The sequence below is a fragment of the Salmo salar genome, chromosome 22 (genome assembly GCF_965601325.2).
Source record: "Salmo salar chromosome 22, fSalSal1, whole genome shotgun sequence".
Lineage (NCBI taxonomy): Eukaryota > Metazoa > Chordata > Actinopteri > Salmoniformes > Salmonidae > Salmo > Salmo salar.
This window is the reverse complement of record NC_138312.1, coordinates 43062185-43076132: the sequence shown is the minus strand read 5'-3', so window position 1 is coordinate 43076132 and position 13948 is coordinate 43062185. Positions and strand designations below refer to the sequence as shown.

Below are 13948 nucleotides of genomic sequence, written 5' to 3'. Positions count from 1 at the left end.
GTTTCATCAATGTCACCAGGCAGCATTTTTGCACTCAAAAAATACCCAAAGATAAAATCAACAAAATGACATGATATTGTATTGTGTTTCAAATTGTTTCACAAACCCCATGAGCATGAGGTAGCCAGACATGGTGCAGACACACACAGACCGATCCTCTCTCACACAGACACACAGATTGTAATAGATACACACTTGCAGTGTGTTACAGTAGTCAGTACGAAGGTCTGACACATACACACACTTTGTCAGCGATGCTGTACAGTGGTGACATATACTTATATACTCACACGCATACACTTACTCTCAAACAAATGTATTTTCCATGGTGCTTTATGTTGGAAAACCACACAGACATACACGCACAGACACACTCTATACAGTAGTGACAGTCAGTAGTGAGCTGGAACAGAGGGACATCTCCTCCCCGGTGCCCAGCCTCGTCCCATGAGTCAGCAGCTCCTCCACCGTCGTCCAATCATCTAACAGCTTCCTGTTCCTCAGACGACTCAACTTCTTTTGGCTGAGCTCCAGCACCGTGCTGCACCGGCCGTCTCCCAAAGACCCTCCCCCTCCAGACATAGCCTCTCCTTCTCGGATAACTCCTCCCCCCTGTCCACCCATAGCTCCTCCTCTTGTGTTGACCCCTGCATCTCTCATAGATCCTGATCCTCCATTGGCTCCTGGCCTTGTGTAAGTCTGCTGCCCTCTGGCCTGCTGTTGTTGTTGTTGCTGCTGTTTCTGCTCGCGGGCCAGTAGGAGGTGCTCCCGTCTCTCAGTGCGGCTCCAGTACTTCCCCCTCATCACCTCCTGGCTCTCCTCATCTGTACTCATCCCGCTGCGCTCGTCCGCTAGCCGCGATGCCCGGTCACGAAGAAACTGGTTCCTCACAGCCCTTGCATTAGTGTTAGGGTTAGGAAGGTTGGGGTTGGTGTTGGGGGTAGTGTCAGGGTTGGGCTTAGGATTAGGATTGGAGCCCATCCTAGACACTCCAACGACCCCAGACCCGAACCCAGTGTGGCTCTCCAGGGTGCTGTAGAGGCCCCCACCACCCCCGGACCCCTGGCGGGACAGACGGTTGGCTGGTTTAGGCCATGTCTCATGGATGTCCATGGATGTCTGGGGTGGGTGGCTGAGGGTGTGGAAGCGGTGCACCTCTCTTCCTCTCTCTCTTTGTCTTTCTCTTTCCCGCTCTCTTTCTCTTTCTCGATCTCTTTCTCGTTCTCTTTCTTGCTCTCTTTCTCGTTCTCTTTCTTGCTCTCTTTCTCGCTCCCTCTCTCTTTCTCTCTCTCGCTCCCTCTCCCACACTGGTAGGTCTGTCATGAAGCTCTTCTCCTGCTGCCTCCTGTCATTAACCAGCTGGTCACGACCTCCACTACTGTCCCAGTAATGTTCCCTGGGTAAGGGCATGGCCCCTCTGTGTTCCCCCGGAGAGGTTGCATGGTGCTGAGGTGAGAGGGCAAATCCTGCTGGGTGTGTGAGCACTAGTTCTGGTTCTCCCTCTTCAGGCAGGCCCAGCTCCAGGCCTCTAAGTGGAGCTACTCCACAGTGCTGCAGGGTGGCGTAAGAGGGGGAGGACGGGTGACTGGCCCGTCGGACACGCTCCTGGGGTGGAGCCCGGTGGTGCAGGGTCCTGCTTCTCCTCAGCTGACCCTCCGAGCTGGAGCCCTGGTGCTGCAGCGGAAGCCTGTGGTGACCGGAGGGGGTACTGCAGGAGGAGAGGACAGGGGCGTGGACAGAGAGGGGGCCAGCGGTGTGCTGGGGGTTGAAGAGGGAGCCACTGCTGGAGCTGTGTTTGCTCAGACAGGGACGATCCGCCTTCCGGAATTGGACAGACGACACCCTGAAGAAACAGAAAACAACTATTAGAAACGGAAGCAATAAATACAATGGTACCGTGGTGAACAACCTGCATTATCATCGTTGAACCCTGGACTGAGAACACTTTGAAAATGGGGTTTGGATGGTTATGGATCATGTTATCATGATAAGGTATGATAATCACAGTGATGTTAGTCTGGTGATAAGCTCCTACCTGAAGAGTCCGTGGGGTGGAGGGCCCATGGATGGAGCAGTCAGGCCAGGCGTGAGGCAGGAATGCTGGGGCTGCATGGTCAGTGCCTCAGGGATGGCCTCCAGCAGCTCTCTGTGGTTCTTCTGCCAGCTGTCGCGGCGCTCCCGTGCACACACCTCCCCTTGGTGGTGCAGACGAGCGTTGTACAGGCGCATGCGTTTCTCTAACAGCCTCTGGAAACGCCGGAACTCTCCAGTGCTCACGCTGTAGAAGCCAGAGTCACTCAGCTCAGACGAGATGAAGGATTCAGAGGACGGAGACCCACCAGCTCCACCCCCTCCTCCGCTGACCAGCAGGCCCCCACCGGAGCTTCCTCCCCTGGGGTGACACTCCTCCAGACCCCCCTCCTCAGTCTCCAGGCCAGAGAGGTCTCCCTGTTGCAGGCTACCGTCGGTCCAGCCCAGGCCACTGTCCAGCTCATGATGGAGAGGTAGGTAGCCCAGAGGTTTCTCCAACATATAGTCCTCATCCTCAGTCTGAAGGAGAGAGAGCGTGAGAGAGGGACAGAGCGAAAGAGGGAGAGAGAGAGAACACACAGTCACACTCACATACAGTATGTAGATATACAGTACACACACACATACAGTATGTAGATATACAGTACACACACATACAGTATTTAGATATACAGTACACACACACACATACAGTGTGTAGATATACAGTACACACACACACATACAGTATGTAGATATACAGTACACACACATACAGTATGTAGATATACAGTACACACACACACATACAGTATGTAGATACAGTACACACACACACATACAGTATGTAGATACAGTACACACACACATACAGTATGTAGATATACAGTACACAGATACACATACAGTATGTAGATATACAGTACACAGATACACATACAGTATGTAGATATACAGTACACAGATACACATACAGTATGTAGATATACAGTACACAGACACACATACAGTATGTATATATACAGTACACAGACACACATACATTATGTAGATATACAGTACACAGATACACATACAGTATGTAGATATACAGTACACAGACACACATACAGTATGTAGATATACAGTACACAGATACACATACAGTATGTAGATATACAGTACACAGACACACATACAGTATGTAGATATACAGTACACAGACACACATACAGTATGTAGATATACAGTACACAGACACACATACAGTATGTAGATATACAGTACACAGATACACATACAGTATGTAGATATACAGTACACAGACACACATACAGTATGTAGATATACAGTACACAGATACACATACAGTATGTATATATACAGTACACAGATACACATACAGTATGTAGATATACAGTACACAGATACACATACAGTATGTAGATATACAGTACACAGATACACATACAGTATGTAGATATACAGTACACAGATACACATACAGTATGTAGATATACAGTACACAGACGCACATACAGTATGTAGATATACAGTACACAGATGCACATACAGTATGTAGATATACAGTACACAGACACACATACACACCTGGCTGTGGAAACTGCTGGGCTCCTCAAGGTTGGTGTTGCAGCAGCCAATCAAACAGCTCTGATCTCTTGGAACACGACGGTCCAGCTCCGGGTCCTTAGGGAGAGAGAGAGAAAGAGCGGTTAATCAATGTTTAACTAACTGTGAATAATGTGTGTTTACGTGAATAAACAAGCAGTCCATTTTTTTATGCTAATTCTAGAACTTTGGTTATGTAATTCAAATGTTCATCAAGCCTCTCTCCCCTAAAAATATCCCTATGTTTCCAAGAGTCCTGATTATTAAGCATGGCCTTTAATGGAACTGCATCACATGCTGTCGGTTTGCAATCCAGATTGACTGAACTGAGGCTTGTGTCTTGCAGCAGTGGTTAAATCAGTCTGTAGACAGTAATTGTTTGTAGATGGGAGAGAGGAGTGTGTTTTTCCCTCTGTCTCTCTAAGCTGAGCATCCTTCCATTCTCCAAGGGGATTTCATTAGGCACAGCTCACATTCCACCCACTGAACACGTGAGTGCTGTTCATGACTGTGTGACCGTGTGCGCATGATGTGTGTGTGGCGGTGCGTGTTTGGGAATATACTGTGTATTGTGTGTTTATTTGTGCTTCAGGATAAACGTGGTGATGATTTAGATGTAAATGTGATCATATTTTTGATTTGGTTAGTCTTCTTTTATTTATGCAGCATAGCATCCTGGCTGTTTGGGCCTGAGCAATCATGCTTGTCTGTGTGTACTGTATTTGTGTGTGTACGTCTTTGTCTGTGTGTGTGTGAGTGTGTGCGCGAGCGTGTGTGTGAGTGAGTGCATGTGTGTGTATAGTTCCACATGTCCCAGATGCTTGGCGGCAGCATGTATAATTCCAGACTGGGTTGGCTGAGGGGAGCTGCTCCATTTTTTAAAAAAGGCATCGTTTTACAGCCTTGATCTACACTGAAGTAAATACTCAGCCCCTCTGAAAAATAAAAGTATCTTTTATAAAAAATATTTTGCCATTAAAGCCTTAATCACCGAACTTCAAGGGTGCTTTTCCTCCAAGAGAGACTCCCATATAGACGGCAGGTCTTTTGGACGTTAGCCCTCACTCAGACCAAACATTTACAACCTGGATTCTATTCAATCAAAAAGGTTATCTGGATGTCTACGGTTTATTTCTCTCTCTCTCTCTCTCTCTCTCTCACTCACTCACTCACTCACTCACTCACTCACTCACTCACTCACTCACTCACTCACTCACTCACTCACTCACTCACTCACTCACTCACTCACTCACACACACACACACACAAAACCTGGAGAAGTAAGCCCTGAACCACCTCTAGTGCAGTCCCCTGTTCAAAGAGCCCTGTGTGCACTCTGACCTTCAGAGCCATACAGCCCACCACTACACCCACACAAGCTTCCCAGTGTTGTTTATTTAACATGACAGTTCTCTTCAATAGAAGATGTATTTCCATCCTCTCAATGGACAGAACAACACAGACACACGGTATGCTGTAGTTCTAGATACTTCTGTCACATGTACTGTACCATACAATACAGTGGGTCAATTATATTGGCTCTATTATCACCAGTGACAGAAGAAGTCATATCAGTCACAATAATTAGTGGGGTGCAGGATTAAACACTGGTGTAAGGCCTTTAATGGATGTGTCTTGTAACTGATACAGGTACTGAGTGACACTCACAGACAGAGTGCCCACATTTGTAGACCTTATTATAGGGTATGGCTTTGGCTGACAACATCAAGTGATTATTTTTCATTCAAAATAAAAGCAAAACTAAATGGCATCCTACTACTACTACTAGTGTGTGTGTGTGTCTGTGTCTGTGTGTGTGTGTGTGTGTGTGTGTGTGTGTGTGTGTGTGTGTGTGTGTGTGTGTGTGTGTGTGTGTGTGTGTGTGTGTGTGTGTGTGTGTGTGTTGTCTCACCTGGTAGTACAGTGGATCCATGTCCTCTAGGTCTGGTGGAGCGTTGGGCAGGTACTCATATCTCCCGTTGTCACGGTGATCACGAGGCAGACTCATGTGGCTGCAGTAGTGTCTGAGAGAGAGAGAGAGAGAGAGAGAGAGAGATGTCGAGTCAATAAATCTAACATTTAGTGGAGTAAGATATTAGTGAATTTTATCGACATCTGAAGTGTGTGTGTGAGAGAGAGAGAGAGAGAGAGAGAGAGAGAGAGAGAGCATGTGTGTTAGCATGTGTATGTGTCTGTGTGTTAGAGTGTATGTGTGTGTGTGTGTCTGTGACTCTACCCGTCCGGGTTGAACCTGGGCATGGTCCCGGCTGCTGTGACCCCCAGACTGTGTAGGGCCAGGTGGGAGGCCAGGGGGAGCGGCTCCCAGTCTCTTTCCGTCTGCGTGCTGCAGTCCTGTAAGCCATAACCCCTCCCACGCCGGCCCTTGATCTGCAGCGTGATTGGGTGCTCATAGGCAGCCAGGATTCTAAGAGCATCCCGTTTGCTCAGGTGAGAAAGATCCCGTTTAGTCAGGTGACTCAGCTCCCGCCCACTGACCTGTGAGGAGACATAGAGAGAGACAGATGACATCCTATTCCCCATATAGTGCACCAGGGATGCATTGTGGGGGTTCAGAGGTAACTCATCTACTCTGTAGAACACTCAAATGAAGGGAGGGGATGCAGAGATGAAAACTAAAGGGTTCCAACCCAAGACGAGAAACAAAACATTTGGGATTCGATACCTGGCTTCTACGTTATACCCGATGCCAAGCATGGCACCAGAGCCATGTCACTAGAGCCGTGAGCTACAACACATGACCCAACCCAACACAGCATTTCAGAACTACTACCTATCACCAACATGACTCACCACCTACTACAGTACACACTCAACTACAGAGACAGCACAGGAGGCTGGTGAGAAGAGGACAGTTCCTAATAATGGTAGGAATGAAATGAATGGAATGGTATCTACCACATGGTAACCATGTGTGGGATGTGTTTGATACCATTCCACTTACTCCATTCCAGCCATTATTATGAGCCTGTCCTTCCCAATTAAGGTGCCACCAGCCACCTGGAAGAGACAGAGAGAGAGAAAGTATTTACTATGTAGATTACAGAGAGAGAGAAAGTATTTACTATGTAGATTACAGAGAGTGAGAAAGTAGTTACTATGTAGACTACGGAGAGAGAGAAAGTATTTACTATGTAGATTACAGAGAGAGAGAGAGAAAGTATTTACTATGTAGATTACAGAGAGAGAGAGAGAAAGTATTTACTATGTAGATTACAGAGAGAGAGAAAGTATTTACAATGTACATTACAGAGAGAGAGAAAGTATTTACTATGTAGATTACAGAGCGAGAGAAAGTATTTACTATGTAGATTACAGAGCGAGAGAAAGTATTTACTATGTAGATTACAGAGCGAGTACTGTGTGTGTGACACATTTCTCTGTGAGGGTAACTGCAAAATGTGTTGTATTCAAACACAGTCAAACCGTGTGTGTGTTTCTGATTTGCAGTTGTGTGTGTGAGTGTGTGTGTGTGTGTGTGTGTGTGTGTGTGTGTGTGTGTGTGTGTGTGTGTGTGTGTGTGTGTGTGTGTGTGTGTGTGTGTGTGTGTGTGTGTGTGTGTGTGTGTGTGTGTGTGTGTGTGTGTGTGTGTGTGCTGTGTCTGTGTCTGTGTGTGTGTATATGATTCACTGTCCAGCAGGGTTACTATGCACTAGCTGTGCAAGGGGGGGTGGGGCCTCAACACAAGACTGGCACATAAGAAGGAAGGGAGAGATATAGAGGGAAGGAAGGAGAGAGAGTGTGATAGATAGAGGGGGGTAGAATGACAGTTGAAAGAGTGTAAACATCCAGCCTTACCTGAGGCATGCTGTAACATACACACACACTGGCAGTATTATGGTGGCCTTTTACTGCATGCCATGTGCGCTGAAACAAAATGGCACCTGTACAAAAAAGCTCTGTGGAGGAAGAGACAGGGGACTGGCCATCACCCCACGACAGAAAGAGAGAGAGAGAGGAGAGGAGACATCACCCCATGACAGAAAGAGAGAGAGGAGAGGAGACTGGACATCACCCCACGACAGAAAGAGAGAGAGAGAGGAGAGGAGACATCACCCCATGACAGAAAGAGAGAGAGGAGAGGAGACTGGACATCACCCCACGACAGAAAGAGAGAGAGGAGAGGAGACTGGCCATCACCCCACGACAGAAAGAGAGAGAGGAGAGGAGACTGGACATCACCCCACGACAGAACGAGAGAGAGGAGAGGAGACTGGTTGTCACCCCACGACAGAAAGAGAGAGAGGAGAGGAGACTGGACATCACCCCACGACAGAAAGAGAGAGAGGAGAGGAGACTGGACATCACCCCACGACAGAACGAGAGAGAGGAGAGGAGACTGGCTGTCACCCCACGACAGAAAGAGAGAGAGGAGAGGAGACTGGCCATCACCCCACGACAGAAAGAGAGAGAGGAGAGGAGACTGGACATCACCCCACGACAGAAAGAGAGAGAGGAGAGGAGACTGGCCATCACCCCACGACAGAACGAGAGAGAGGAGAGGAGACTGGACATCACCCCACGACAGAAAGGGAGAGAGGAGAGGAGACTGGGCATCAACCCACGACAGAAAGAGAGAGAGGAGAGGAGACTGGCCATCACCCCACGACAGAAAGAAAGAGAGAGGAGAGGAGACTGGACATCACCACACGACAGAAAGAGAGAGAGGAGAGGAGACTGGCCATCACCCCACGACAGAAAGAGAGAGAGGAGAGGAGACTGGGCATCACCCCACGACAGAAAGAAAGAGAGAGGAGACTGGGCATCACTCCACGACAGAAAGAGAGAGAGGAGACTGGGCATCACTCCATGACAGAACGAGAGAGAGGAGAGGAGACTGGACATCACCCCACGACAGAAAGGGAGAGAGGAGAGGAGACTGGGCATCAACCCACGACAGAAAGAGAGAGAGGAGAGGAGACTGGGCATCACTCCATGACAGAAAGAGAGAGAGGAGAGGAGACTGGCCATCACCCCACGACAGAAAGAGAGAGAGGAGACTGGACATCACCCCACGACAGAAAGAGAGAGAGGAGAGGAGACTGGACATCACCTCACGACAGAAAGAGAGAGAGGAGAGGAGACTGGGTATCACCCCACGACAGAACGAGAGAGAGGAGACTGGACATCACCCCACGACAGAAAAGGAGAGAGAGAGGAGACTGGACATCACCCCACGACAGAAAAAGAGAGAGGAGAGGAGACTGGACATCACCCGACGACAGAAAGAGAGAGAGGAGAGGAGACTGGTCATCACCCCACGACAGAAAGAGAGAGAGGAGAGGAGACTGGACATCACCACACGACAGAAAGAGAGAGAGGAGAGGAGACTGGGCATCACCCCACGACAGAAAGAAAGAGAGAGGAGACTGGGCATCACTCCACGACAGAAAGAGAGAGAGGAGACTGGGCATCACTCCATGACAGAACGAGAGAGAGGAGAGGAGACTGGACATCACCCCACGACAGAAAGGGAGAGAGGAGAGGAGACTGGGCATCAACCCACGACAGAAAGAGAGAGAGGAGAGGAGACTGGGCATCACTCCATGACAGAAAGAGAGAGAGGAGAGGAGACTGGCCATCACCCCACGACAGAAAGAGAGAGAGGAGACTGGACATCACCCCACGACAGAAAGAGAGAGAGGAGAGGAGACTGGACATCACCTCACGACAGAAAGAGAGAGAGGAGAGGAGACTGGGTATCACCCCACGACAGAACAAGAGAGAGGAGACTGGACATCACCCCACGACAGAAAAAGAGAGAGGAGAGGAGACTGGACATCACCCCACGACAGAAAGAGAGAGAGGAGAGGAGACTGGTCATCACCCCACGACAGAAAGAGAGAGAGGAGAGGAGACTGGACATCACCCCACGACAGAACGAGAGAGAGGAGAGGAGACTGGACATCACCCCACGACAGAAAGAGAGAGAGGAGAGGAGACTGGACATCACCCCACGACAGAAAGAGAGAGAGGAGAGGAGACTGGACATCACCCCACGACAGAAAGAGAGAGAGGAGAGGAGACTGGACATCACCCCACGACAGAACGAGAGAGAGGAGAGGAGACTGGGCATCAACCCACGACAGAACGAGAGAGAGGAGAGGAGACTGGACATCACCCCACGACAGAAAAAGAGAGAGGAGAGGAGACTGGACATCACCCCACGACAGAAAGAGAGAGAGGAGAGGAGACTGGACATCACCCCACGACAGAAAGAGAGAGAGGAGAGGAGACTGGACATCACCCCACGACAGAACGAGAGAGAGGAGAGGAGACTGGACATCACCCCACGACAGAAAGAGAGAGAGGAGAGGAGACTGGACATCACCCCACGACAGAACGAGAGAGAGGAGAGGAGACTGGCCATCACCCCACGACAGAAAGGGAGAGAGGAGAGGAGACTGGCCATCACCCCACGACAGAAAGAAAGAGAGAGGAGAGGAGACTGGCCATCACCCCACGACAGAAAGGGAGAGAGGAGAGGAGACTGGACATCACCACACGACAGAAAGGGAGAGAGGAGAGGAGACTGGACATCACCACACGACAGAAAGAAAGAGAGAGGAGAGGAGACTGGCCGTCACCCCACGACAGAACGAGAGAGAGGAGAGGAGACTGGACATCACCCCACGACAGAAAGGGAGGAGAGGAGACTGGACATCACCCCATGACAGAAAGAGAGAGAGGAGAGGAGACTGGGCATCACTCCACGACAGAAAGAGAAAGAGAGAGAGGAGAGGAGACTGGCCATCACCCCACGACAGAAAGAGAGGAGAGGAGACTGGGCATCACCCCATGACAGAAAGAAAGAAAGAGAGAGAGAGAGAGAGAGAGAGAGAGAGAGATTGAAGAGAGAGAGAGATTGAAGAGAGAGAGAGAGAGAGGGAGAGAAAAGAGGAGGGAGAGAGATTGAAGAGAGGAGAGAGAGGAGAGAGAGAAAAGAGAGGAGAGAGAGAGAGAGATTGAAGAGAGGAGAGAGAGAGAGAGAGAGAGAGAGAGAGAAGAGAGATTGGAGAGGAGAGAGAGAGAGAGAGAGAGAGATTGAAGAGAGGAGAGAGATTGAAGAGAGGAGAGAGAAAAGTGAGGAGAGAGAAAGAGAGAGAGAGAGAGAGAGAGAGAGAGAGAGAGAGAGAGAGAGAGAGAGAGAGATTGGAGAGAGGAAATAGAGGAGAGAGAGAGAGATTGAAGAGAGGAGAGAGAAAAGAGAGGAGAGAGAGAGAGAGAGAGAGAGAGAGAGAGAGAGAGAGAGAGAGAGAGAGAGAGAGAGAGAGAGAGAGAGAGAGAGAGAGAGAGAGAGAGAGAGAGAGAGAGAGAGAGAGATGTCACTCCTTGTAATCATCAACGCTGGTCACAAGAGGCTGCCATACACACACACAACGCTGAATACCCCAACACAGAAAGCGCAATCACGAGCCTCACTATGTTGCTAGAACAGGCAACAGATCTGTCTGTAGACACAATCTTTCTAGAAGTAAATACAAGAACTCTTTCAAACACATATGGTCATTTCTCTCATAATAAGATCCGTGCCTGTCTAACTCTTATTCTGTACTACTCTCACAAGCACACGCACAGACTCCCACGTATTGACACACACCAACATGCATACACACACACACACACACACACACACACACACACACACACACACACACACACACACACACACACACACACACACACGCACACACGCACACACACACACACACAGAGAGAGCAGGCATCATGTCATCGTGTGTATTCTGTTCCGTTATTCTCCATCTCCTTGATCATCTACATGACCCTTCCTCTATCCATAAATCCCATCTACACATTTACACACACACACACACACACACACACACACACACACACACACACACACACACACACACACACACACACACAGAAGCGCATACGTATGCAAGAAAGAATGCACACGCACGCAGGCATGCACGCACCACACACCCACAGATTTAGAAGGGTGCACACTAACCCCCATTCCATCGCCGAACCACGGCCCTGAGAGCCGACAGCCCATTGCCACGGCAACGGATGAGCTCTGAGTCCGAGGGTTCCCTCCGTTTTAAAGACAGCGCAGACAACAAGAGGAAGAGGAGGACAAGGAGTTATGCAGGATCCAGCTCGGGCATAGACTCCTGTGCTTCAGCAGAGACAGAGAGAAAGATCTAAATGCTCTCTCTCTTCTCTCTCTTCCTCCTTCACGCTCTCTGTTTCTCCCTTGTTTTCTCTCTATCTCTCCCTACCAGAGACAGAGACAGAAGGGACTTTCTTGCTCTCAGCTCTCTCTCCGCTTGCTCGCGATCTCCTTCACTCTCTCTCTCGCCCTCTCACACACACACACTCTTTCAACTGTCATTCTACCCCCCTCTATCTATCACACTCTCTCTCTCCTTCCTTCCCTCTATATCTCTCCCTTCCTTCTTATGTGCCAGTCTTGTGTTGAGGCCCCACCCCCCCTTGCACAGCTAGTGCATAGTAACCCTGCTGGACAGTGAATCTATATACACACACACAGACACAGACACACGTGCGCATGCACACACGCACACACACACACTTGTGATTGGTCACTTGCTCTGGGTTATCAGCTTATCACATGGCCAGGCTAGGGGGTAGATGAGAGGGGTACCCTCCCCCTGCAGGGTTTTCCTCAGATGGAGAGAGATTCTTCTCTGTCTAATATAGGTTCTCATATGCTCTCCTCCTCTCTCTCTCTCTTCTCCCTTTCCATCTTTCTCCTGTTCTTATACTCTCCTTCTCTCATTCCTGTACCTCCCATCCTCTTTCTTTCTCTCGCTACTGTACCTCCCACCCTCTCTCACACCCTTCCCTTTCTCTCTGCCTCTAAAGTATAGTTATCCTCCTTGTTATCCATTCCCCATCACTCTCCCTCCCTCCCTCATGCTCTCACTCTTTATTCTGTAGAAACATTATGAGCTGGAAGGAGGAACCCTTTTCTCCCCAATAGAACACAGGAAGCAGGTCACATATGAACACATATTGTATACAGTACCATGACAGATATTGTTTACGGTATGTTGCCCCCACACACGTAATGAATAATCAGTTCATTGTTGCAGCGCTGTGTACCAATAATAATATACTGACGCAGGCATGGAGATGCTGGATGGATGAGAGAAGGAGAGATGGAGAGTTTGATAGGTGAGAGATGGATGTAGGTTTGATTACATGCGACTCATCCTCTGTAACCCCACACACACTGTGCGTTGCCCTGGATACCAAGATCAGCTCGACGACTAAATGTAAACGTTAACTGTAACTGTGTGTGTGCTTACTGTGCCTTCAGAAAGTATTCACACCCCTTGACTTTTTCCACATTTTGTTGTGTTACAGCCTGAATTTAAAATGTATTACATTTAGATTTTGTGCCACTGGCCTACACACAATACCCCATAATGTTAAAGTGGATTTTTTTTGACAAATGAATACAAAATGAAAAGCTGAAATGTCTTGAGTCAATAAGTATTCAACACCTTTGTTATGGTAAGCCTAAATAAGTTCAGGAGTAAAAATGTGCTTAACAAGTTGCATGGATGCAATAAGTGTTTAACATGATTTTTGAATGACTACCTCATCTCTGTACCCACACATACAATTATCTGTAAGGTCCCTCAGTCGAGCAGTGAATTTCAAACACAGATTCAATCACAAAGACCAGGGAGGTTTTCCAATGCCTCGCAAAGAAGGGCACCTATTGCTAGATGGGAAAAACAAAAAGCAGACATTGCATATCTCTTTGAGCAATACAACATGGGATTTTACTGGGAGTCACCTAGTTACCGTTTTGACTTAAATGGGCTTGAAAATCTATGGCAAGACTTGAAAATGGCTGTCTAGCAATGTTCAACAACCAACTTGAGAGAGCTTGAAGATTTTAAAAACAGTCATGTGCAAATATTGTACAATCCAGGTGTGCAAAGCTCTTAGAGACTGAACCAGAAAGACTCAGCTGTAATCACTGCTAAAGGTGATTCTAACATGTATTGACTCAGGGCTGTGAATACTTATGTAAATTAGATATAACAAAAAAATTCAGGCTGTTCCACAAAATGTGGAATAAGTAAAGGGGTATTCATACACTTTCTGAAGGCTCTATACATGCATGCGAGTGTATAAATGTATTTAGATTTTGTGTGTACTGTGTGTTTGTTACATTTACAGTGCATTTGGAAAGTATTCAGACCCCTTGACTCAGTACTTTATTGAAGCACCTTTGGCAGCGATTACAGCCTCGAGTCTTCTTGGGTATGACGCTACAAGCTTGGCACACCTGTATTTGGGGAGT

General features: G+C 48.2%; 1 protein-coding gene across 1 annotated transcript; it reads right to left on the bottom strand.

Annotated features, from left to right (window-relative positions):
- Window positions 1-52: 52 nt before the first annotated feature.
- On the bottom strand, window positions 53-12095 carry LOC106583493 (uncharacterized). Its single transcript, XM_014167734.3, has 6 exons — window positions 11615-12095; window positions 5855-6114; window positions 5531-5642; window positions 3601-3696; window positions 2036-2550; window positions 53-1843 (listed from the first exon to the last, which is right to left on the bottom strand). Exons 1-6 carry the CDS (start codon window positions 11657-11659, stop codon window positions 376-378), a joined length of 2496 nt encoding a protein of 831 aa, XP_014023209.2. The 5' UTR covers window positions 11660-12095; the 3' UTR covers window positions 53-375.
- Window positions 12096-13948: the final 1853 nt, after the last annotated feature.

Excerpts from the sequence above, each read along its gene's own strand:
- LOC106583493 (XM_014167734.3), bottom strand. The coding sequence starts at position 11,659 with ATGGGCTGTCGGCTCTCAGGGCCGTGGTTCGGCGATGGAATGGGG. Across the intron at positions 6,115-11,614 it reads GGTTCGGCGATGGAATGGGG|GTCAGTGGGCGGGAGCTGAG; the intron begins GTTAGTGTGCAC and ends GTCTCCTCACAG. Across the intron at positions 3,697-5,530 it reads TGGATCCACTGTACTACCAG|GACCCGGAGCTGGACCGTCG; the intron begins GTGAGACAACAC and ends TCTCTCCCTAAG.